At 35.5% G+C, this 25,700-nt stretch overlaps 1 protein-coding gene across 1 annotated transcript in view; it reads left to right on the forward strand.

Annotated features, from left to right (window-relative positions):
• LOC137399331 (zinc finger protein 541-like) overlaps positions 1 to 25,700 on the forward strand; it is a 111,382-nt gene that overhangs the window by 73,590 nt on the left and 12,092 nt on the right. The window contains exons 8-11 of the mRNA XM_068085400.1: positions 1,088 to 1,295; positions 13,115 to 13,290; positions 15,116 to 15,275; positions 19,351 to 19,462. Coding sequence (XP_067941501.1) covers positions 1,088 to 1,295; positions 13,115 to 13,290; positions 15,116 to 15,275; positions 19,351 to 19,462 — 656 coding nt within the window. The remainder of the gene's footprint in view (positions 1 to 1,087; positions 1,296 to 13,114; positions 13,291 to 15,115; positions 15,276 to 19,350; positions 19,463 to 25,700) is intronic.

The raw sequence follows: 25,700 nt of genomic DNA on the forward strand, positions 1-25,700 counted from the left end.
GTTGTTTCACTTTACTTTGAGCGTATTTTGGAATTTATATTTTATCTTTGTACGGAGAATAATAACAGTAAAAACTCAATTATACTTCTGGACGTGTTTATTGGTCGTTACTTAGAGATCAATAAAACATTTCATTTTCATGTTAATTATTATATTTTACAGTTCATAATAGAATAAATTGTGGAGATTATGAAAATAAAGAACTTTTTGTAACATTACATGTTAAAGTATATTTTTAGCCAAATTTTAATATGAAGTTTCGAGTTCTGGCGATACTCATAATCAAAAATTGTACCATCCGTATGCTAGATCATTCCAAAATGTAAAACTATAGGTTTCTAATTTTCTGGTCAGGTTTTCCAGAAACAAACTTTTATTTTCAGAACTGCTGCTCTATCATAGGCAAGCTTTTTTACTTTATTGCGTGCTCGTTTCCTAGCAATCTTAGCTCAGTAGTATTTCTTGGTTGTACATATAGCTTAAAATTTGGCTTTTCATTGTCTTTTCTCTGGGTTACTGCCAACACCTTACTTTCGATCATACCTTAACCGCTCGACCTTTCAACCATGTTTGTAAGACTTGAGCAAAGGTGTTACTGTAGGTCCAAAGTAATTTCCGATCTATGATGTTTGCAAGTTTCTGGAAGCATTGCAGCTTTGCAAATTTAGTTATCGTTGACATCTTTGGTTCTTGGGTGCTCAAAAATGTTCAGTTCATGCGTAATTATATTACTTTCATATCTGGGTCATCTTCTCTGCCTACACACTGCCAGTATTTGGTATCTCTAAGGCTAGACCTCTATTCTGCTGTTCGGCTGATCCAGTTCCATTTTCAGTTCCAGTTTCAACCGTACATGCGTGTAACTGATGGACAGCTTCGGTGAAGAATTCATCACTGTTCAATTCTCACACTGACAAGTCAATCATGGACTCGTTAGAAACACTAATCGCACACGCATAGCATAAATGGTTGCATAGCATAAATGGTTGCATAGCATAAATGGTTGCATAGCATAAATGATCGCATATATTTCCAGAAATGTTCCAACTTTTCAAATCAGTAGAATTTTACCAACGTTTTGTTGCAGGATCTAAAGAAGCTACCAAACTAAAGCCGAGGCCAAAGGGAAGGCCTAGCAAGAACATGTCCCCTCGCTCATATGGTGCTCAGTGTCCCATCTGCGCCAAGACATTCAACAACTCGAGTGCTCTCGCTAAACACAAGCTCACACACAGCGATGAGAGGAAGTACGTCTGTCAGCTCTGCTCAAAGGCCTTCAAAAGACAGGACCATCTGTAAGTGCCTCTTCTTCAACTTGCTTTATGCATGAAGCGTCTCAGATTTTTATGTGGTATGGTTTTCCTTGATAATTACATGAATTTTCATAGATGATTAAAGTAAGTAGATGTTTGTTGTCACAATAATGCTCTATCTATTTTTTTCCTTGTCGTGTGTAAGTTCAACCTTTTTAAAATGAGTTCAAGGTTTAATAGAAGTAGTACAGTAGGCGCTCCTACAACGTAAATAATCCGTTCCAGCAACATTTACGCTATAGGGAATTTACGTTATAAGAACATCAAAATACATGTAAATTACCTAATCTGTTCCAAGATCTTTCCAAACTCACCCTTTTGGCTATGCAAAAGGAAAAACTAGACTTAACTCTTTTAGTTTGTGGACTTTACCGTAACTGCAGTATTATTAGTTTGTATCGACAACCTCACTCCTTTTTATGATCAATCTCACTGGTTTTATAGACCATGATTGCGGTAGTTTTACAATAAGTTGATGGGGACTGCACATTTTTGACATTCATTTACAACGATTTTCTTATTTTTTTCTAAACAGCAAAGTTCATTCTGCGAAGTAAGACTAATAACAAATATTTTGTACATGTACAATAATACAAAACAAAAAAAATATTTTTATTATAAAAAGCGGTTCTACCCAGCTGTCGTCTATCTGTATCCAGGGAGGTCACGGTTAGGATATAGAATAGCTTTCGACGATACTCTTACTCATGACATTCATATCGGTAGACCGACGCTGTGATACCTGCACCAACCGATGGCCGTTATATTTATGAATAATTGTGCAGCTATCCTATTCTCCTTTTTGTTCATACATTTAACGATCTATTACAATGAACTAGAATGTCGCGAAAGTTATATATAACGCTATATGCACAGCGGTTTTTCTTCCGCAAATGGGGTGAGATAAACTAACATTCAAATCGATGTTGAAACCTCGCCCGACCTGGCACTTTACGTTATATGGAATTTTTTACATAGTACGAAGCAAGAACTTCTCATAAATTTTTTACGTCATCTGGAATTTACGTTATAAGAGGTATGCGTTATGGGAGTGTCTACTTTATAAATGAAAGTTGCCCTCAACTGAGTGAAGGATGTGACATCCTTGTCGGAATCTCGAGTACCCTTATCAAAGTATTGTCAGCATATTCGCTCTCTGTTATTGATTATTGTTATAGCAGTTTGTTATAGCAATAACTTTCATGCAGCCCTTTGCACTTCCGCGCTGTCACCAAAAACACATGTTGTACGTTAAATATAAAACTTAGCTAAGTATATAAAATAATTAAGGTTCATGATGTGAATCTATATAACGAAATCGTTCAGGTTGCAACTATTTTAATTGCCTTAAATGTGTACTAGAGGCCTACACAGCTATAACAAATAAGATTATCTGTGTCCATACATGGAATAGTGGAAAGTTCTGTCATCATTGTTCACAGGTCAACTGGCAGCACAAATCTTTGTTGCAGTAACAGCAGGGTTGGCTTGGTTTAAACCAATGGTTTACACTCGGCTTAAACTAGCCGAAACAAACCGGTTTTTAATCAGTTGTTTCATTATTTTTTGTGAAAAACATATTTTAAGCTCCTCGTGCTTCATGTGCGATAGAAATGCAATTATATATAATGATCAGCTGTGGAAGTTAATTTAGGACAAAGTAGTAAATTGATGGCAGAGCTCAAGTTGAAACTACGTGAAATCCTAGTGCAACAATAAATTAGTGATTTTCATTTTCAATTGGTTTTATCAAGTGATATTATGATCTCTTTAATGATGAAATATAATGCGAAATATACCATGCGAAATATGCTAATCCAATCATCGTCTCTAATAATAAACGAATACCTTCTCAAGTCTGGCCAGTGAGAAAGGATTACTTATAATTGGAAATTAAAACAATAAAATCCATTTGGGCAAAAGCTTCAAGTTTGCAAACTAATATTTCATTTATTGGGCACAAGGCAAAGTAGTTGGATTGTTAGAATTCAGTTTATTAAGTTTGTTGTGTTGAAAAGTTAAAGTTGTGTCTCAAATTTCCATCATGCCTCGCAAACAGGATCTCATTTGGCAGTTTTTCACTCGAACTGCAAAAGGCAAACGTTTTAAGGCAAAATGTAATTGGTGTAGGTGCTGTCGTAAGGCGAGGTCACGCAGATAGGCTTAAAGCCCACATAGCAAAATGTCAAGCTGAAAACACCAACTTAGACAGTGATGCTAGTATTCAGGTGATGGAAGTTGAGTCATCTGCCACTGCTCCAAACACTAGCAATGCATCTGCATTATGCTCTTCTTTTTATTTACCACATGACTAATCACTTGGATTAAAATTCCTGCTTATACATAGAGCTGTATGTAAAATATTCACTTTATGGCCTAAGATTTCTGCTCTGTATTTCATCAATCATTTCATCAATCAATTTCATCAATCAACTCCCACAGTACCATCTTTAATAAATGATTTCACATATGTATGTTCAATACTCAATCATGCAGCTAAAGTAAATGATGTTAATTAGATTTAAAACTGCAAAAGCATTAGTAAAATTATAAAAATCGTAAAAACCAGTTTAAACCATGAAAACCGGTTTAAACAAAAAAACTGGTTTTTTTTTCATAAAAACCGTGGTTTTTTCCAACCCAGACTAGTAACATCAAATAATGTTGAAGTGAGAGAAAATAAGCATCATATCTTTTTCAGGCTTTGCGGGAAAGATTTCAGCGAATAGCATATCAGCATTTTCGTTATTTCGACATATTCAGCACACCGACTGTCAAATTTGAATTCGAGAGACATTTTTGTTGATATCAGATGGCAAAAAAGGGGGACCAAAAATCGAGTTGGCCAAAAACCATCATGTTTCGTAAGGCCAAAAAACCGTTTAGCAGGGACTTTGTAACCCGGACACACTGTATGCCTAAAATAGAATAAAACAAAAAATATATCTTTCCTATTAGAGCGATGTCTCTCTGTTCGTCTATTGTTCTGTCGCCAGGGTTAGATATTAGAATAAAAGATGGCTGGCAACGAGACTTCAACTTGTAACATTCAACTTTGTAGACTGACACTCTAACACCTGCACCAATCAATCACCTTCATGTACAGTGGAACCTCGATTCTCGAACATAATCCGTTCTAGAAGGTTGTTCCAAAACCGAGTTGTTTGAGATCCGAAACAATTTGTCCTGTTAGTGTTAATAATAAAATATTCTTTCAACATTTTACACCATCAACTGTACTGTACACTGCATACTATAAATAAAAACGGGTAGATATAAATTGTGTTTAATTTTAATTAAAAAAATTTCTATTTATGATGATGAAAAAAGAAAGCAAAAGTAAACATTTCGTATGGATTACTCTTAAAACATCAAAAACATTAAAGGTTAAGATACAATACCAAAAATTGCAGAAATTGATAATGAAACAGCAAAAAATTGCAACAGATCAGTTGCATCAAAAATTGTGTGAAAAAAAAATATATAAACAGCAATGGCGTGTTTACTTCACATATTTAAAGAAAAATCCTCCCCCAAAACAATTTAGGGTAACTCGACTGGAGAAGTTGTTTCCCTAGCAAATCTCTTCAGTAAAAAAGACGTCATCCCAGATGGTTTCCTCCTGTTTATAAAGAATTTATGAAGCGTAAAATGCTTCTCCGTTTGTTAATGAATGTATCCATGCTGTATCCGAAGCTGTTCTAATTCCAATGCGCATGCTCCGGTTTGATCAAGCACCGAATTTATGTTCGAGCTCCAAGACAAACAAATCTCAAATCTTTTGGTCGAAAACTGAGTTGGTTGAGAACCGAAGCGTTCGAGAACCAGATGAGAAACAAGGTTCCACTGTATTTCTGAATAATTATGCAGCTACTTATTCTCTCTGCGTTATCAGCATTCAGCACACCTAACGACATCTCACGGTGCATTAGACTGCCAGGGAATTGGTATATTTAATAGCGATAACCGTATGCGTCATTTTTTTTGCCCAAGTGGGGCAAGAAAGAAAACGATTTTTTTTAAGGATAACGTAAAACATAGGACATATCTTAAAAACTTATGGAACTATCATTAGTCAAATTGAATTTGAAAACTTGACGCTTTACGTACCAACTTGACTCTTAAAGTTATATGAAAATGTTTACTGTTTGCGTTATATGGAAATGTTTGAAGTTAAAAAATTAGATAAATGGTTTACATTAGTCCTATGTGGAATTTACGTTGGGGGATGTATACATTATAGGAGGTTCTACTGCACCAGGTTTGGTCAAGTACTTTTAATTGTGTAAATGGACAGAAAGGTTTGCGATCTTTGCAAAATGCCTGCCGAAAACATCTGTAACGCTAAATAATTGAATTAAAATCGCCCTTTTTACATACTATATAATTTAAAAATTGTCTTCAAAATCTTTATTTATTAAAGCAGATCATGCGCTAATAGGTTTGAACAGATGACTTCTATAATAGCTAATCTTTACGGACAATTTTTAAATTTCATATTTATGTGAAGGACGATTTTCTTGCTAGCACGCTCCACAAGATGTACGCACAAACTGATAGTTGTAATTCTATAATAGCCGCTCTATGGTTCATACGACATATAAATGTGGCACAGACTTTTTCAGTATTTTAAAATCTGTTAAAGTGTTATAATTATCTTGGATGTTCGGTAACCAAAACATGTAGCGAGGTGACTAGATGGGGAAAATGTCTTGTGGGGGGAAGCACTTTTGTCTTGCGTTCATTCATTGGCTGATCATTGGAATTGACATTTGTACGTGTTTTGCTGAAGAAATGACTGCCTCATGCCACAGCATGGAGCCTGCATCACGAGTGGTTTGGTCTCCAAAACTGATCTTTTGCTCTTCCTACATAAAAATTATTGCTAAAATAATATCGTGATTACGCTGGTATAATTAGATGTAATTTTAAGATGCTCTCAGTTATCCATTAAAGACAAATCTAAACAAAACTAGAATGAATGGCATCGATATTATGTTAACTTGAATCAACTATCGGCATATCTAAATGTGTTGATATTGATCTTTATTGAATTGACGAGCATGTTAATGCTCCACCTACATTACACATTGGTAGGTCAGTAGTTCAACTTGTTTTGTTGTTTGTTCACCAACATTGGCTTTTGTTCTGTTGTACGGTAATCTTGTTAATAGTGGATGGTCAGGCAATAAACGGGTGCATTGCCAAGCGTAAACTGTTTCAGCTGACGGTGAGTCGAAATTATGCTGCTTAAGGAATAGCGAGATAAAAAGCTGGTGATGATGAACTGAAGTACAGACAGCCGCTCCCGTGATTTATAATTAGGCTAAGACAGTGAGGTCTAGTAGTATGCTCACATACTGGGTCAGACATGTCTCGATTTTTAAAGAAGGAAGTATTTTATTGCACTTTTAGCTACCCTGGATGCTCCAAATTAGCGGCCAAACATGCAATGAATTAAGGAGCCAAGATTCTGCTCAGTTGGTGCAGAGCATCGGTTGCAAGGATGATGGTTGCAAGGATGGCGCTAGTACGAGCACCCTCGTTTTAGTTTAGGAACTCTTCCCATTTCACTTCCAGTATTCTTCAGCCTTTAGTTCACACAAGTTGAGCACCTGTTCTCGCCTTCTAAACATAACTATGACCTAATCGCCTCTGAAGGAAATAGCTAGATGGCAATTGGCATAATTGCTGACTGATTTCCTTGAGATAGCAAACAGGAAAGTAATAAAAAATCTCAGACGCATGACATGTAGATGAGAGATCAATTGGGAACCTGACTATGTATCTAAATATATAGCGCTTGGTCAACCCATAGGAGTGTTCCACAGGCTATGTTATTGTACCAGGGCCTGTGCAACGTCTTTCAGCCTATAAACTCTATAAATTGCAGTACAGCCTCTCATGAGACTCCTTGTGCTGCTATGAATACATTACAGTTCTCGCAAGCTCGTAAAGCCTTAGCCATTCTGGACTAGGACTAAATATACTCTCCCAGAGTTGGGAAATTGGTTTTTATGTTATATATAGAGCCTTGTGGTACCATGACGCAATGCGAAGTTTGCAGCATTTTAGTGCCATATCCTATAGTATGTAGTGTAAAATTATGTCACTATGATACACAGTATACACCTACTGTTCATAACCAAAATTAATTAATTGATTTAGTTTTTTAAATTTAGTTTTACACAATTTGTTTTAATACTATATGTAATTAGCTGAAATATTTACTGGTAATTTTTTAGACTGGAATGAGTTTAATACTAAATGTACAGACACTTGTAAAACAATAATTGTTAAAATATGAGTTTTTACATGTAAATACGCGAATGGGTTAACTTCGTATGTCGAATTATTGCAGTCGCACGATATTGAGATAACATTTTCCTTACAATAAAAAGATGAATGATAAAGCTATTTTAGACTATTGTTTTAAGTGAAGCAATAAAGTTTAATATATATTGTACTTATAAGCTATGTTTACGACATACAAACTATGATTGATCTAATATACCGTAAAACCTCTAATTGAATGCTACGGCGCTCTATTTTTCAACCTTTCCTCTATAGGGGGCGTTCAATTGAAGACGGCATTCAAATAGAGGCTGGCGGTCTATTTTCAAATGGCTCGTCAGAATTTTCATAAAATAAATTTAGTCCTAATACAGGCAAAGCAAATGTCACCTATATTTTGCTCTCTTTTTTGGTAGAGCGATATTAAACCTTTTGGATGCAATAAATCTGCTAACTTACCTTTAACTTGTCAATTTTCTCTTAATAATTGTGCATCAAAAAAACATAATATAATCGAGAAATATCTCTGCCAGTTGATATGTATTGCTTGCATTTGACCTGCGATGGATGATATTATAGCCTTTGTCATTCTTTGCAATTTGTTGGCATTTTCAATTTTCATTTCTTTCTAAATTTGAAGACATATTTTTATTTTACATCTATATATAATATTGTTGAATAAAGGCTCATTACACTCACTGATGTGTTTGCTACAGTTTATAGCCAAAACTAGCTTTTTATGTGCAATAAAGGTGGAGTTATGAGCAACGATACATTGTAAGCCGTGTTAAGATAGCCGCAAGGACACTATTAAATAACATGCTATAAATCTGCAGATTTGTAAGTCTATATATATAAGTCTGCACAATAAAAATCTATCAAATGATATAAATATATATTCATGAACAAGTGACATAAACGAATTATACCTATATTACATACAGAAACAAAAATTAACGTTTTTAAAACAAATATTTCCATCGTTTGCTCGGATAGCTGTGTTCTGATTGTTGCTTTCGATGGAACGAACATCTTCTAGTTGTCCAATACCTTTCACAATATCTTCTTGTCTCAACTCTTCTTCTGCACTGCTAAACTAGTCAATATTGGCGTCCAAACAATTTTTGACAGAGCAAAACTTTTACACACTGCATTTAGCACAATAAAAGTATGCTCGGTAAACGTAACCTTTGTTCAAAAACTTGTGAACCAGTTTTTATGTACATGTTCTTCGAAGTATTAGGACCACGCTATACAAGGAACTACCATTGGCCTGAGAAAATTAGTAGTTATTTCTATGACGTTGCTTTCAAAGTTCCATCTGCCATCGTAAACTTAGCCATTTTTTATATATGTACATGTACTTCAAAATATTATGGCTGCATTAATTAAACAAGGAACCACTATTAGCTTGAGACGGTAATTATTACTATAGCGTTGCTTTGAAAGTTCATCTACCATCGTAAGTTTAAACCGTTTTTTATATATGTAGGCTACCTTGAAAGTAGAAAGACAAAGAAACAAAGAACTACTACTAGCCTGAGATCGTTATTGATTATTGCTATGGCGTTGCTTTCAAAGTTTTAACGAAAAAAACGAAAAGCTTTGGAATTGGACAACAAGAGATTTGATTGTTATTGATATAAACGATTAATTATTAATACGATTTTGTGGACACTTTTCTACTGGTCCTGAAGTTGGTATTATGGGCTCGTTAAAATCAAGTAATGTCAATGGCGGTCAAATCGAGGTGGCGCTCTATTTTTCAACCCTTCTCTCTGGGGGGCGGTCAATTGGAGGCGGCATTCAAATAAAGGTGGCGTTCAAAAAGAGGTGGCGTTCTATCAGAAGTTTTACGGTATGTAAACAATTGCAGAGTTTGACGTAACTTCATAGTCAGTGTTGGCTCTCATTAAATGATCAACACTGACTGGTCAATAAGTGATCAGTTATAGCACGGACGACTAGATAGATATATGACTAGTAGGGGACTACCGTCAATGCAGTCTCCTACCGCAGTCATTTTTAATATTTTTTGAGCAAAAGTATGTTTTCACGGCTCTGGCATCATGGTAACAAAGAAAGAGACCTAAGAGAGAAATCAAAACAGACTTGGGCTATTGGGCTATTCAATACTTGGGCTATCCCAAGTATTTTTCTTTATTGCCGATGATCATTTTCAATGATAATCAAGAAATGAGAATTTATATGTTTGTTTCTTTAAAATTAGTGATCCTCATTGAACAGAGTATGATGTCCATTGTAATTCCTTTTATTCGAATGTAGCTCATTTGAAATTCATTCAGCACTCACAGATTTGTAGTTAATAAAAGGTGACTTGTGAAACAGTGTTTAATTGTCAGAAATGATAAAGTGCAGTATGGATGTCAAAGCCTTTTCTTTTAATGTTGCAATAACAGTTGCTATAAATGTGCCAACTTTCATGCAAACACAAAATTCTGCACTGCAACCAATGAGACAAGTAAAATGTTGACCGATACAGAACTCTAACCCATGGCATTCAGTTCGTCTGAAACTCTAACCAACTTAGCTAATCTAAGCCTCAGAATAATAGCACTAATCCGAGAAATGACGACAGCAATTAGAATGTAGATTGAATTTAAAACAAGGCCATTTATTGATTATTTTCCATGGCACACCTGGCGATCTCCTACGGCGCACTGGATGAAAAGTTGCTCCATCGTGCCAGAGGTGTAACTAAAGGTCAACCACAGGAGATCAAAATCAACCATGAATGCCATTAATGTTTTTCAAACCCTTTTTTATTATGAAACTTTTATATTTTATAAATTTTAGTATTAATTCCTAATGATTTTATTTTTAAAATATATTTTATTCTGATTGCATAATACTTAAAAGCTCAAAAATGAACAGTTAATCGCCGCCATCACAAAAAGACCGTAGGTTAAAATCCCTTTCCAAAACAGCTCAAATGGGACGTAGTTGAACACGATGTGCTTCTGTTAACACTTTCACGCAACCTCCATCGTCGAAATATTTTCACAAATAAACTTCACCCGTTTAATAAAACCATGTCTATAATGACATGCGTAAGGACAATTATTGTCCTTACACATCTATTTCATTTTTATTGTAATGCTATCACTTTGAGCACTGATATCTCAAAACCTAGCCTAAAAATTTAGTTTAGTTTTTTAACCTTAGCTCGAAGGAGTGCATATCATCCTCTGATAAACATGAGGAGCCTGTTGGTCACCAGTAATAGTCGAAAAATGTTGCGGAAATTGTTCGCGCCATTTGGCAGGAAGTATGGGTCACATGATCAGATTACGACTAGATGATTAGACCAAACTAAAATGAAACTGTAAAGTAGTGAGCATCTATATTTGATAAGGGCTTTTCGGTAGAACCCGAAGTGTTTGTCATAAACTAGTGCTATGAGATGTTTTATATTGAGCCTTTTATTGGGCTTTTATTTTACATGATGACATCACATGTCAAAACAATAACCACATCTAGTTGAGTATGGCATCACAATAAAGGGATTCTAACCTACTGCGTTTTCGTGATGGCGGCGATTAACTGTTCATTTTTTAGCTTTTAAGAGCTTGTAATCACATTTCCACGTATTTTGCACCTACAACACAGCGAAGTAAGACATGGTGAATCTTCTGATACCAAATAACTGTAATGTGAATTTTATGCAAGTCAAACTTTAACAATTATCCGTACCTGCATCCAATTTTGGATCCATGAATTTGTTTGTTGTTGCGAAGTTTTTTCTTCATTTTTAAGTTTTTAAACAAAATTTTTGTTTTTCAATCATTTATCAAAAAATGCCTTATACAAAGCATAAAAACACTAGGCTTACAGTTTTTCCAATGAAAAATATGATCAGTATAAAAAATTAATCAGTTGTGCAAATGACTGAGCACTGTCAACATATGGTATGATAATAATTCTTGCGAAAGTCGACTAGTGTGCACTGACCGATGGTAAACATTAGTAATCTTTGTATACTACTCGGATACTTAATTTTCTTGATGTTCTGCATAGAAAATGTTATTTTATTTGCAGCTGTCAAAAGGAAAGTGATACATTTGTCTCATGAGATCATATAGAATTTTATTGAACAGTCAGTTATGTATAAAACAGTTTTGTTCATTAAATTCTTTAAACTATTGTCTATTACTTTCAATACAAGCTTATTTGTTGATATAAAGATTGTAGTTCATTAGCATTCATAAAAGCGATGTTTTGGTATAAAGTGTCTGAAATGTTCGCTAACATAGCTAACATGCGACTAACTAAAAAGCTCTCTGTCAGATCATAGGGCAGAGTATTTAGTGTTAATTAGGCATAAGATGTCCAATGTTGGTGTTTCTGGTCAATCGTTAGCTTCAGGTGTGACACAAACAAATTGCTGCTACTGCCATATTCACTATGTTTCCATGATGCGCAGTGCTTCGGAGTTACGATATCTCCGAATCATGGAAACGGCGTCTTCGCACTGAAATCACTGCGCACTGATCAGTGCGAAGCCAGTGCAAATTCGCAGCAAGGAAACAGCGACTGCGCAGTGGCTGCACATAGCTCTCATGCCATAGAAACAGATTCTTCGAGCGCCATAGACTAGTAAAAAAGTTATCCTGCTTATCTTTGTTTTTGCTATTCCGATATTTTTTCACTTAAATTTACTTATGGTCTGCTCCTACGAAGATGATGAAGTGATTACTTTCCTGGACTTTGTTATCGATACCAACACTTTTCGAAAAATAGGTGGCAAGCCCTAAAGTAACATTTCAATAATCTATTACTTACATAAATATTTATTAAAAATATATTATTTGTAAAAATTGTGTTAAGGTTTGTAAAACATTGTGAATGTGTATTGTAAATAAAAGTATAATGATGACAAAAGCATAAAAAGACCTTTTCTGACGTTCGGTACCTATGATCGATTCCATGTATCCATCCAGCAATTCGATTTACACAATTTCTTTTTTCTGGCTAATTTGCTGAATACCACGGCGCAGCATGGAAACGTACGATCTCCTCGACTTCGGAGGGGGCTGCTTCGCAGTACTGCGCACCATGGAAACATAGTGATTGTGTCAAGTCGATGAGACTGATTTCCATATATATACAGCTAGCCCTTTCTTAACATTGTTATATCAAAGCAGGTTGTCTATGTAATCATTGCTACATCTATAGTAGGTTGTCTATGGAGTCTTTGTTACATCTATAGTAGGTTGTCTATGTAGTCATTGTTACATCTATAGCAGGTTGTCTACGTAGTCATTGTTACATCTATAGCAGGTTGTCTATGTAGTCATTGTTACATCTATAGTAGGTTGTGTATGTAGTCATTGTTACATCTATAGTAGGTTGTCTATGTAGTCAATTTCACAGTTACAGTCAGCTAGGTAGGTATTCAGTGCTCATGGGAGATCAGAGCTCAAGTTAGTCAAATTTTGCTTTTCATGTTATGATTAGTAAATAATGTTTTCCTTATTTTTTGTCAGAAATGGCCATATGATGACTCATCGGACAAAGAAACCGTTTGAATGTAGCTTTGAGGGCTGCACGAAGAGCTACTGTGATGCGAGGTCTTTAAGACGCCATCTAGAGAATCATCACAATGTACCAGCTGAGACACTCTATGACATGTCTTTACCTAACTTTGGCCTCAATGGTGGCGGTGCGTAGCATTCATTTGTAATAGTCCATTGCATTGCACTCTTCTGTATTTTCCAGTAAGATATTATGTTTTTAATGTGATGTGGTTTTTTCAATGCACTGTGGTTTTTCCAATATGATATGGTTTTCCCTGATGTGATGTGGTTTTCCCTATGTGATGTTGTTTTCTCGATGTGATGCAGTTTTCCTGATATAATATGAAGACCTCAACGGAAGAATGATCAATGTCACGATTGTTCAAACTTGAGATATAGTCATTTTAAAGTTAACAAAATATTTTTAGAACGAATCACAACTTATATCATAGAAACCTTTTAGCTATTGGTCAATAAGGATATTACCTGGGAATGTGATCAGCAAAGAATCGGTAGACATAATTTGGGGTGGCACAACATGGCCTACGTTGAAACCACTAAACGTACATTGATCGATTTACTTTGGAAATCATTGACAACTCTCTAGGCGTTATGTTTTATTAGGTGAAAATGTTATAATATTCTAATTTTAAACGCTATATTGCAGTAAAATATGGGGTTTCTACCATCCAAATTTCAACCAAAAAAAAATGAACAGGTCACAATCCTACAACAACTTTTTTGACTGTGTCCTAGAAAAACTGCAATATTTTGTTTTGCACTACACTACACGTTTTTGCACACTTTTTTTTGCTTATCAGTACTCTTGGGATATTTCTCTTCACTCCTACTGCCTCTGTCCATTGTATCAAGTTATTAACCCTTTCACTGCCATCCATGTAAAAATTTAGCTATGGTCCTACTGCCAGCCATTTTGTCGAAAATTACAGATTTTGCTTCATGATATGTATACAAATTTTTTCAACTTGCACCTCTATCTAGAACATTTTTGTCATATATTTTATTTTTGCACACTTGTTAACAAATAGTGCATTGCAAAAAAATTAATGTATCTACACTTTGTGCATTGCTAAAGCTATGTGAAGCTACGATCGCCACGAAGCTAAAGCGATACTCAACAATGTTCTTTATTCTTACACAACTATTAATTTCACCACCATCAAAGTTAGTGCTGCTATTTGAATTGTTCGTGTAATCATGAAAATCTGACTCAGCAATAATATAATCAACGTATGTAATTATCTGTTTTTTAACACGGGAGGCACTTACAAAAACTTACACAAAAATTGTTCGTTTTCAAGTTGGAAATTTCCAAACAAAAATTAGAAATTGCTTCATTATTTTAGGGTAATTTTATAGAAAAGTCTGACATAATCAGCCTAAGTAATTCTCTGTTTTCTAACTTGAGAGGTACTTACGAAAGCCATAATAACAGTAGAGTTCAAACTTCTGAAAGAAAAACCCGATGGTTATAAGTTGAAAATTCCCAAACAAGTATGTGTTGCTATTGGCTGAAAGTAATCACATGACTGAAAAATGATCGCTGTTGCTGTGTAGTCCTTGGACATTGATCATTTTTGCAAAGAGCTAGTTTATTTTAAGCAGGAATATCTCTGGACCTTGATCATTTTTGCTGAAACTATCACAGAGACTAAACTTTGTGGCCAGAATTATTAAGAGAAGATAAATCTAGTATTTTGAGAAAATGTGACATTGATCATTCTTCCATTGAGGTCTTCATATGGTTCCAGGTTTAAGTTTTCTTTATCTAATTTCTTTATCTAATTCACTCTGATGTGATTGGAAGCGACTTAGCTAAATGATAACAGTCACAGGGTCGCATAAAAAGCTGTTAGAATGAGCTGAAAACATTTAGTCTTTGTTATGTAGTTGGATTGTTAGCATAACATTTCGTTTTATTCGTTATGAAATATTGTAACTGTTTTATAGGGGGCGTTGCTAACATGTATCAGCCATTTCCTGGGGACACATCAAGTCCTTCTCCTCATGCCTCTCCGAGTTATCCCTCAGGTCCAGGGCAACAGTACTTCAGGTTTGATCAGGGACCAACGAATCCCAGCGGCGATTCACAGCAATCATTCATGTACAGGTAAGTTCTATAACCCAGCGGAATTGACTTGACGTTGTGTAACTATTAGTCTTGTATCAAGTATAAATTGGAGCAATCAAACAGGCAATATCCGTATAGACTGTATCTCGCTGGGTGCATCTTACTTGGTGCTAATCTCAGTAACCATGCGTTTTCAAGGACCTCTCAAAATTATAAAGTATAAAAGTTGAAGCTTGAAAATTGTGGACTAGAGCATACAAAATATAGAAGATACCACATTCAGCTGCATACTGGATTGTTTTTTATGACATGATGTGACTGGCTTGCTGATGACGGTTGATGATCATTGCTGTCACAATGATTATCTTATGAGTACTAGAAGCAGGCCTTGACAGATGCTGAAATGTTTCTTCAAGTCAGGCTCCATCTGTACTCGTAGGTCTCCTACGTCCTACATCTGTCCAGAGCTTTTTTGTTCATTAGCAAGAAAATGTGTAGTTTGTACCAAACATGTTTTCATTATTATTGTGTGAACTGCTGCCATGTTTGGATATTTACTCAACTCAATCCAATGGAAAATGTAGATCAGCTTGCAGTCGCTGCACCTGTGTCAGCCACCTGTGTCAGTTGGCCAACCTGCTGTTGCCATGAAATTTATTCCATCTAGCTTCAGTTGAGGCGGGTCGGCAACCCAGGGCCCCGGAGTCGCATGCGGCTCTTTCATCCCCTTGCGGCTCTTTCATCCCCTTGCGGCTCTTTCATGCCCTTGCGGCTCTTTCATCCCCTTGCAGCGCTGCTCCTTCTGACCTTGAGGACTAGATCGCTAAGAGATACCTTCTGATATTATGTCAACAAACAGGGTTAAACAATTAGAAATCTAGTATGGCTGGCCAGCCACTTAGGTCCCAATATCGCCAACAACATTACTGACAAACAACACTAGCACAAGTAAAGCACCTTATAACGATATATGCGCCAATAAAACCGATATATGCGCCGATAAAACCGCCAAAATTATTTTATTGTTCTTTATTTGTTTTTATGTTATTTTGTTTTCTATATTTGTTTATTGCAAAAGTGTAGTTTTGTTTTCTCAGCAGTTAAATCATTATACACGCCACACTTTTTCATTTTATTGTGTAAACATATATAAACATTAAAGCTAAACAAAAACATTACATGTAGTATTGTTTCAACGATGGCTCTTTGAGTGGAAAAGGTTGCCGACCCCTGAGTTGGGATGAACTGTTTCACTCGCTTTCTACGCGGCACCATTTGAGGTGGTCAGCTCCAGTTCTCTTTGAATTGTTAATTATACGAAAACATTTTTTACGATTTTTAAATTCATTTTATTTTCTGTTCACTCTATCAATCACATCTGAATAAGGAGGTAAGGCCTACCGTTTGTAGGTCATCGATAAATGATGTCATTAAGATCAGTTTCGTCCAAAAGTCAAGCAACAAGCACTGACGAAATGCATCATTCGTTAACACATATTGTAGATATTTGCTATGGCCGTCTATATATACTGATGCTACAAAACGATGCATCGTGCTAACAATAGATGAATCAATAAACATCAGTCTCAGTCTTGTGAAGGCAATGACATCCTTGTTGGATTTATAGTCCTGTTGTTGAAGTTGGATATGTACCTAGTGGTAGGATCATTGTTCATATATAAATGACTGTTTGTGGGAATCCTTGTTTTCATGGTCGTTCTAGAGCGAATCATGGATGCAATGACCATGTGTTGCAAATAAATTAAATTTGAATGAGATTGTAGTAATAAGCTATTTCAGCCAACCCCAGGTACGCTGGTGTTATCTTTACATATATAGACCAACATGCCGGTGTTATCTTTACATATATAGACCAACATGTCGGTGTTATCTTTACATATATAGACCAACATGTTCATTTCCAAATGACATATTGCCATACGCATTGTTTACGCATGCATCGCCTTAACTAACTGCCTTGGCCTTAACTTAGTATTCGACTAGCTAAAGTACATTAGTACTATTATTAGTACTATTATTAGGACTGTTATTAGTACTGTTATTAGTACTATTATTAGGACTGTTATTAGTACTGTTATTAGTACTGTTATTAGTACTGCTATTAGTACTATTATTAGGACTATTATTAGGACTATTATTAGTATAGTCAAGTGGGGTAAGTGCACCATTGGGGCAAGTGCACCAGCTGTTGAGATTTTATCAGTCAATCACTGCATAGCTGTCTCTGAGTTGCAGGACTATCCCCCATGATCCTCCGCAGGAAGCTATAGTCCCTGCATGCTGGATTTCAAATTTTTGTGAAGTGAGCAACCAAAACGTAAATGCACTATTTAAGTAGTTGGCTTTAAATTTAGAGCTGTGTACTGACAATTTTATAACTTTCATTTTAGTGGATATTTGTTTTGGCTAACTATTGAGTGTAACTGGTGACTATCCATAGAATACTTTGTTTATTGTTTTAATCCAAACAAATAATTTTGTATTATTTTAACTGGGGTGGTGCACTTGCCCCTGATAATTTTAGAGACAGGGGCAAGTGCACCTATGTAGTGCACATTAACACTAACCTATGTGCACCTGAACATATCACAGGGGCAGGGCAAGTGCACCACCCGGCACACATGTAGTTCCCCATCGAAAGAGACAGTGCAATCTCATTTCAAGTTCTCCCAATCTCTATAGTCTTTCTTGTTATACTTTTGAGTTAGTCTATGTCAACTTTATGGTTCACTTGAGTAAAACTGGTCATCGAATTGCAATGGTATAGAATTGATAATTTTTGAAATTTTAATGTTCAATAAGATCAATATTTCAGTGGTGCGGTACAAGCTCAAAAAACTTTTTTTCTATTTCCATTGAATTTTATATAATTTCAATATCAGCAATTTGATGCATTTGCCTCTGTTTATCAACCAATGCATAACAATGGCAAAGATGGCTAGGTGGTGCACTTACCCCTGTATATGGGGTAAGTGCACCACCTAGACACCCATTTTATAGCGCTTCATACAAAGCAATGATATTTAATTAACAGTCTTCTAGCGCTGATATTCTTGCTCAGAACATTCTGGAGTTTCAAAATGACCAATATTAGACTTAAATATTTATTTAAAGCAAAGCAGTAAGACTGCGAAATTGAATTACCCTTTTTCGATGGTGTACTTACCCCACTTGACCCTACCATTATTAGGACTATTATTAGTACTGTTATTAGTACTATTATTAGTACTATTATTGCTTGGTCCAATATCTGACTTTTGCTCATGTATAGCGATCAATGAGAATAGCGTTTCGTATGGTAGAATCTATTAATGCAAATATCCGATACTAAAGTGAAGTGAGTCGGAAACGAAGAAACCTGATGACAACAAGTTCAGCTTGCTTATTCTATAGCGATAGTAGCGATTGTTCTTCCATCATTCGCTTTTTTATGTACCGAGCTGGCTTTCAGTATCACCTTGTCTATGCTATGGTAAACAGCCTTTTAATATCTTTGTTAACTTGTTTACCCCTGAACAGAATGTTTCGGTACCTGCCAGGCTTGTCTGTTTCAGCGAACGTGTTGTCTGAAAATACATTTTTCTAGGTTGGCTGTCAATTGTCTAACGCTCGCCTGTGCTACGAAAACTATGAGCACCGAGCACTATGAGCCTGAGCACTGTGGGGATACAAGAGTATTTGGTCATCATTTGCAAAACTTGTAACACATTGTGAACATCGATGGAAAATACTTTAAGGCACATTGACTTTCATTGCCGAACAATATTTGGACGGAAAACTGTCATTCTCTTTTCATTCAAGCTTTGCACAATGTAAAACATTTCTAATGGCGTTTTAATGCGCTTTTAATTAATCTGCTCTCCTTCCTTTTCCTCACCTACACTTGAAATTGTGGCCTATTAAATTCATTCTGTAACGCATGGTAGAGCAACTCCAATCCTTACTCCATTAGCGCTTACTCATCTGGACATCTGCCATCAATGTCGTTTGTTGGTGAATTTGGTTTTCCACGTAATTGATATGATTTTGTGACTTTTATTATGAAGCATTTTGAAAGGCATGTAGACGAAAAGAGTGATGTTCATGTTTGCAGTGACAACCCTCAGCCAGCTGAATGTACGATATGCCACAAGAGGTTTAAGAACCTTCCAGCCCTCAATGGTCACATGCGTTTGCACGGCGGTTATATCAACATCAAAAAGCCAGTGAGTACTGTCCATGTATTTAGTTGGTAGCTTCCTGGAACATTAGAGTATTGAACCATCTCTAAGCTTTGAACTCTTTGACAGCACGCTATAAGGAAATGAGGCGACGCTGTCAAGCCTACAGGAATGTTTTGGGTTACGGTTAGATATTTCCTACCAATCCCTTCCAACCTCTGATCTTTCATATAGTAGCCAGTTGTTTCAACATCCATTTATAAGAGAGTGTTGCTGTTGTTTGCTGTTGTCGTATGGTGAGCCTGCCTCGCAGTTGTACGTATGTTCAAGCACCAAATGTCCTGTGTATGACATGAGAAGCATCACATGTCCTGTGTATGCCATGACAAGGATCACATGTCATTTGTATGAAATGGCAAGGACCACATGTCCTGTGTATGAAATGGCAAGGATCACATGTCCTTTGTATGAAATGACAAGGATCACATGTCCTGTGTATGACATGGCAAGGATCACATGTCCTGTGTATGACATGGCAAGGATCACATGTTCTGTGTATGGCATGGCAAGGATCACATGTCCTGTGTATGACATGACTAGGATGACATGTCATGTGTATGACATGAGAAGCATCACATGTCCTGTGTATGACATGGCAAGGATCACGTGTCCTTTGTATGAAATGACAAGGATCACATGTCCTGTGTATGACATGACAAGGATCACATGTCCTGTGTATGACATTGCAAGGATCACATGTCCTGTGTATGACATGACAATGATCACATGTCCTGTGTATGACATGGCAAGGATCACATGTCCTGTGTATGAAATGGCAAGGATCACATGTCTTGTGTATGACATGACAATGATCACATGTCCTGTGTATGAAATGACAAGGATCACATGTCCTGTGTATGACATGTTCTTTCTGTTACAATATCTGGTTTTGAGTGTTTTATTTGCATTTTTTTAGAGTATGGAAACCAATCAATATATATTTAATTGTTCTACATATAAATAAATTGCACCAACATGCGAGTAAATTGACATACAAGCTCAGTCTCGGAACGCATTAAGCTCGTAAATCGAAGTATGACTACATTATTTTCAATGAATTTTAATTGCAATTTAGGTTATGACTAGCTGTGCTACCTGGCATTGCCCGGGTAATAAAAAAGTCTTTGGTTAGAAAATTGATTTGTGTTTAACATATAACAACATTTGCCATTGTAACTTTCAAACTACATATCATGAGAGTAGTGTTTTGTGTAATTGAAATAAATTAAGAGAGAAAATAAAAACAACTGTAAAGGTTTTTAAACTTTTTCGAACAACTGTAACTTCAAAACTTCATATCATTAGGAAAATGTGCCAAACAAATTAAGAAAATAATAAAACGATAATAAAAAGGTTTAGATGTAAATGTGAAATAATTAGCAAGTAATAGCTAAATTAAGACGGTTTGCTACGATTAAAATAAAAGATTATTTGGTAACGACACAATAATACAAACTGAGAAAACAAAATAAAAATCCTGAATATGTTGAATTATTAATAACAATTCGTTGCATAGAAGTGTGTGTATAAAACAAGATTACTGTTCCACCAGAAGCTATCCATCAAAACCTTGGATACTGCGAAACTGGTACCTCTCGATACTGGTACAAATGTAAAAATGCGACATTGGACTGTCTTTGTCTGACCGAACGGAGCGATAATAGTGAGGCTATTCCTACTTGAGACAACATAATTGTCCTCGCGAGAAGAATTGGCTTTGACCCCCAGATATAGTAATCAAACCTTACAAAAAGAATTTTGTAACTGGGGTGTCATAATGATCAATAAAAATAATCGGCCCATGCTATAGCTGGAATGACAGATCCACAGACTAAGAAATATATAGATCAAAGATAAGCACTTGTATATTGCATCTATTATTATCAACTAGTCGTGGGCCCTACGATGCCCGCGATCTCTTTCATTTTTAATCAGATTTTCCGCAGGTGCGTGTTTAAAAGGCTGGTTCCCAGGCTCGGTCTCAGGAACAAAGCTACATTTATTAATAGAAATTGCACAATAGTCGGTAAATTATATTTTTGTGGTATTTATAACTATGTTAAGAAACTGATACAAACATTTAAGCAGTTTATTTATATCAGTATTTTTCATATTCAATAAAACAAAGTTCTGCTTCCCAAAAGGGCAAGGGTCGAATTTAAGGTGCTGCACTAGCAGAGGGTATAACTAGCAGAAGGTATAACTAGCAGAAGGTATAATTAGCAGAAGGTATAACTAGCAGAAGGTATAACTAACAGAAGGTATAACTAGCAGAAGGTATAACTAGCAGAAGGTATAACTAGCAGAAGGTATAACTAGCAGAAGGTATAACTAGCAGAAGGTATAACTAACAGAAGGTATAACTAGCAGAAGGTATAACTGATTATCTGGCAGTGAGAGTTAACAAGTAACTCAAGGTAAAATTTCATTATCGATTGTAGTTTATTTTTTGTCGCTTGAAACGAAGTAGTCAGGAAAGTAAATACATGAATAACAGAAATGTTGATGTATGTATATATATTATTTTAATATCAAAAAACTTAATGTTCAAACTTTTATAAACCTTTTATAAAGTTGGTAGCCCAACCCAGCTCTAAGCAGTGGTACACCCTAAATAATGTGAATTTAATTTTAAAAACATCTTTCAAAAGTGTAGATTAAGATAAGTGATCAAAAATTTATATAGATGTGCACATGTCTAAGCGCTTGAATGTAATCAATAGAGTGTTACATTTAGTAATATTGAGTCACACTAATGAGAAGATTTTTCATACAACGCGTTAATTTCCTTCACAAGATTTTTAAAGTCGTGATTATGAGTGCCTTGAAACACTTTTAATCTCACACAGCACTTTCATCAGAACATTTGGTGTTAGTACCCATTTTCAGATTAAATATTCAATAATTTCTTGTTTCTATTTATCTTTTGGAGGAGTTATCATCTCTGTTAATAAACTCCGTGAACTGACAACTCTAATGTGTCTGATTAGTATCCACTAAGTACAGTGCACTCTGGAGATACGATGTTAATTCGTTCCAGGGTTGGCATCGTATGGTGAAAAAATCGTATGTAGGGGTATAGAGACCATCGTAATTAAACAATGCAAACACCCCTGGTGAAAATCGTCAATTTTTTTTATAAAAATTGACATATTGACAATTAGCAACAAAGTAGTATGTTAACTTTAGTAATTATAGTTACCTACAGTAACTGTATTTAATGTATTTTAATGGTTATGATCTGCAATAAAACGCAAAATTATAATGTGTGTACCAAATGCAGTACGTACGGTAAGAAGTTTTTGCCTTCAAAAGGTACGCATAACATAAACTTTGAATTCACTTCAAGTAAGTTTAGCTTGCTAAACCTACACTTAAAACTAAGTTTTAGTATGTACAGTCAAACATGGATAACTCGAACTTCACGGGACCGAGCAAAAGTGTTCGAATTATCAGAGCGTTCAAGTTATCATAGCATTGTCACAAGTCCATGTATTTACTTATTTATTAGTAGATACATGTACATATACAAACTATAATATAAATCAAAAGCACAAATGGCTTGTTTCAAATTAAATGCTTCTAATGTTAAGTTTAAAACGTTTTTATCAAAAAGTATAGAGATTTTTCTATCACTTGAGATTGGTTTGTTGTTTGAGGTGATGTTATTGCCAGGACGTTTTTTAGATTGACATTGGCAAGACTTGATCGTTGTTGAAATGCTCAAAAGAAAAGACATCTTTTTCTTTTGAGCGTTTTACCCACGATCAATTTTGCCGATTTTTCTTGAAGTTTATGCAAAGATTACCTTACTTTACCTGGGATTCGTTAAGAGCAACACTCCGAGGCAGGTCAATTAGAAGTTTTACGAGGTTTTACGGTACATTGTATATCACTCACGCTTTTTGAATGGATACTTATTGAATGTACACACGTATTCTGTGTTTAGGTCAAACGATGAATAGTTTTTTTTAGCTAAGACAACGTATACGTTTAATTACAACAATTTTTAAGACGTTTTAAACATTCAACATTTCGACGTTGATTCAACACGGAATCAACGTCGGAAAACTATTCATCACGGGCTAGCCGGGTCACGCACTCAAGGATTTTCGCCACGCACATACAAAACAAAAACAACATGCTGTTTTTGTTTTGTATGCGTGGCAAAAATCCTTGCGCGCGTGACCCGGCTAGCCCGTGCTATTCATCGTATAGCAGTATAAATCAAATTTCACCAAACCTTTAGAAAAGTCGTTGACAAAAATATTTTGCCAATGGTGGTAATAACGACGCTTATGAATTACGAAAAGATGAGGTTTACCTCTATGGCTTTGAATAAAGTGATTTTCTAAAGCGATAACAACCGTTTCGGTAGCCGTTGGGCAAAAAAACAGTTCGAGTTAACAGTGTTGAATTCGAGTTATCTATAGCAATTTATCATTACGTGGGAACGTACCAAAGAAACCGTTCGAATTAACCATGTGTTCGAGCTATCCATGGGCGAGTTATCCATGTTTGACTGTATTTTGAATTATTTTACTAAAATTCAACTTTTTATCACGAAATTTTATCCTTCAGCAGTTCCTATCCTAACTTTCACTATAAACTTTAGCCTATCCGGTTGAAACCTTTTTCAACCTAAATCAATAAGGCCGAGCGATGCAGTTATAGAAAGCGGCCTCTCGCACACTTGACCATTTAATGGCTACCGAAAAGAAAAATGAAATTTTATTTTCTATACAGGACGTACATACCTTTGGGGTAACGTGGCTTTAGCTGGTACATGTAGCGAGTAAAGCAGAGAGGAGGCAAAAACGTATCAATGCTAATTATGGTGCTGTACACTTGAAAATAAATTTAAAACGTAATGAATTGGAATTTTTTAGCAGGCTAAAAGAAGTTGTCAATTCCTGTCCAATTTTTCTACTTCTACGAAAAAATTGATGGTGCAATGCAGAAAATTGCTAGCTAACGCTTGTAAAAGGATCCAGAGAATGTGGTACAGTAGTTTGTTTTGTATGAAATGTGCACAAGAATCAATGTAACCATACATACAAAGTTTGTACATATTTATACCCTAGGGGGGACAGGGCTTTAGCAAGTTTCGGAAAGTAATGTGGATGCGTCAACTATCTTGAGTAGCTAGTTTTATGAGTTACATACATACGATGAATTGTATTCACGTAGAAGATAACAAGCCCATATGCAAAGACATGGTTAAACAAGAAAATAAAACATAAAATCAAAAGGAAACAAATAAAATGAATAAAATATGAAAAACATGCCACACAAGAGATGAATAATATATATTATACATGCATTGTTTTAATGTACCAGTCTACATCAGTAAATTAAACACTTGAAATATTTCTGCGAATGTGGGGTTTTCTGTATCTTCTACATCCTCGCCTTTACTAAATGGTTGCTCCTTTTGAATGCTGATCGCGTGCATGATCTAGCTCATTCAAATCTTCAGTCGGAAGCTCTTTCTTGTGCTTGCTTTAATGGAGTTCTTGTTTTAATAATAATTGCAAATGCTGATTGGTTGCGATCACATTCCTTGACAATGTTAATAATACGTGTCCCTTCTTATTTACAACATCCAACTTTGTTGACATAGAAATCATTTTTCCTTCGTTTTGTAACGATTGTATCGGTCTCAGATTCCATAAATAACTAATTAAATGTAGATACTTGTAGTTATATACGTATGCTGACTTAAAAGTCTATAGTAAAAGCTATAATAACGCTACAAACGAATATTTGCTCTCGCTTGTGTATTTTACACGAAATTTTCCACGCGGACATGAGATAAGTCGATTATCGTGTCTCTTCTAAACGTTCTAAGAATGTTTTCGGCAAACTATATTTCGGTGTCTTTTTTATTTCGACGTGTGTTATGAGCACACCGACGGCCAAATTTTAACTCGGGCGAAACTTTTCTCAAATTCGTATGGTGAAATAAAAATCGTGTAGCGAGGTGAAGATATCACAATGTTTGGCTTCGTAAGGTGAAAAAATCGTATATCAGGGTAATCGTATCTCGAGGGTGCACTGTACATGTATTCCATTTAGGTTTGTCATGCAAATATTTTTTATGTTATTAATTTATTATTTGTTATAATTATTTTTTTATGATTTATGCAGATCCTGTTGAAGGGTGTTTTTTGTTTTACAGGTTTTTTGCAAATACAGTGAAACTCGGATAACTCGCCCTCCG

Source organism: Watersipora subatra, chromosome 7 (genome assembly GCF_963576615.1).
Source record: "Watersipora subatra chromosome 7, tzWatSuba1.1, whole genome shotgun sequence".
In the NCBI taxonomy this organism is placed as follows: domain Eukaryota; kingdom Metazoa; phylum Bryozoa; class Gymnolaemata; order Cheilostomatida; family Watersiporidae; genus Watersipora; species Watersipora subatra.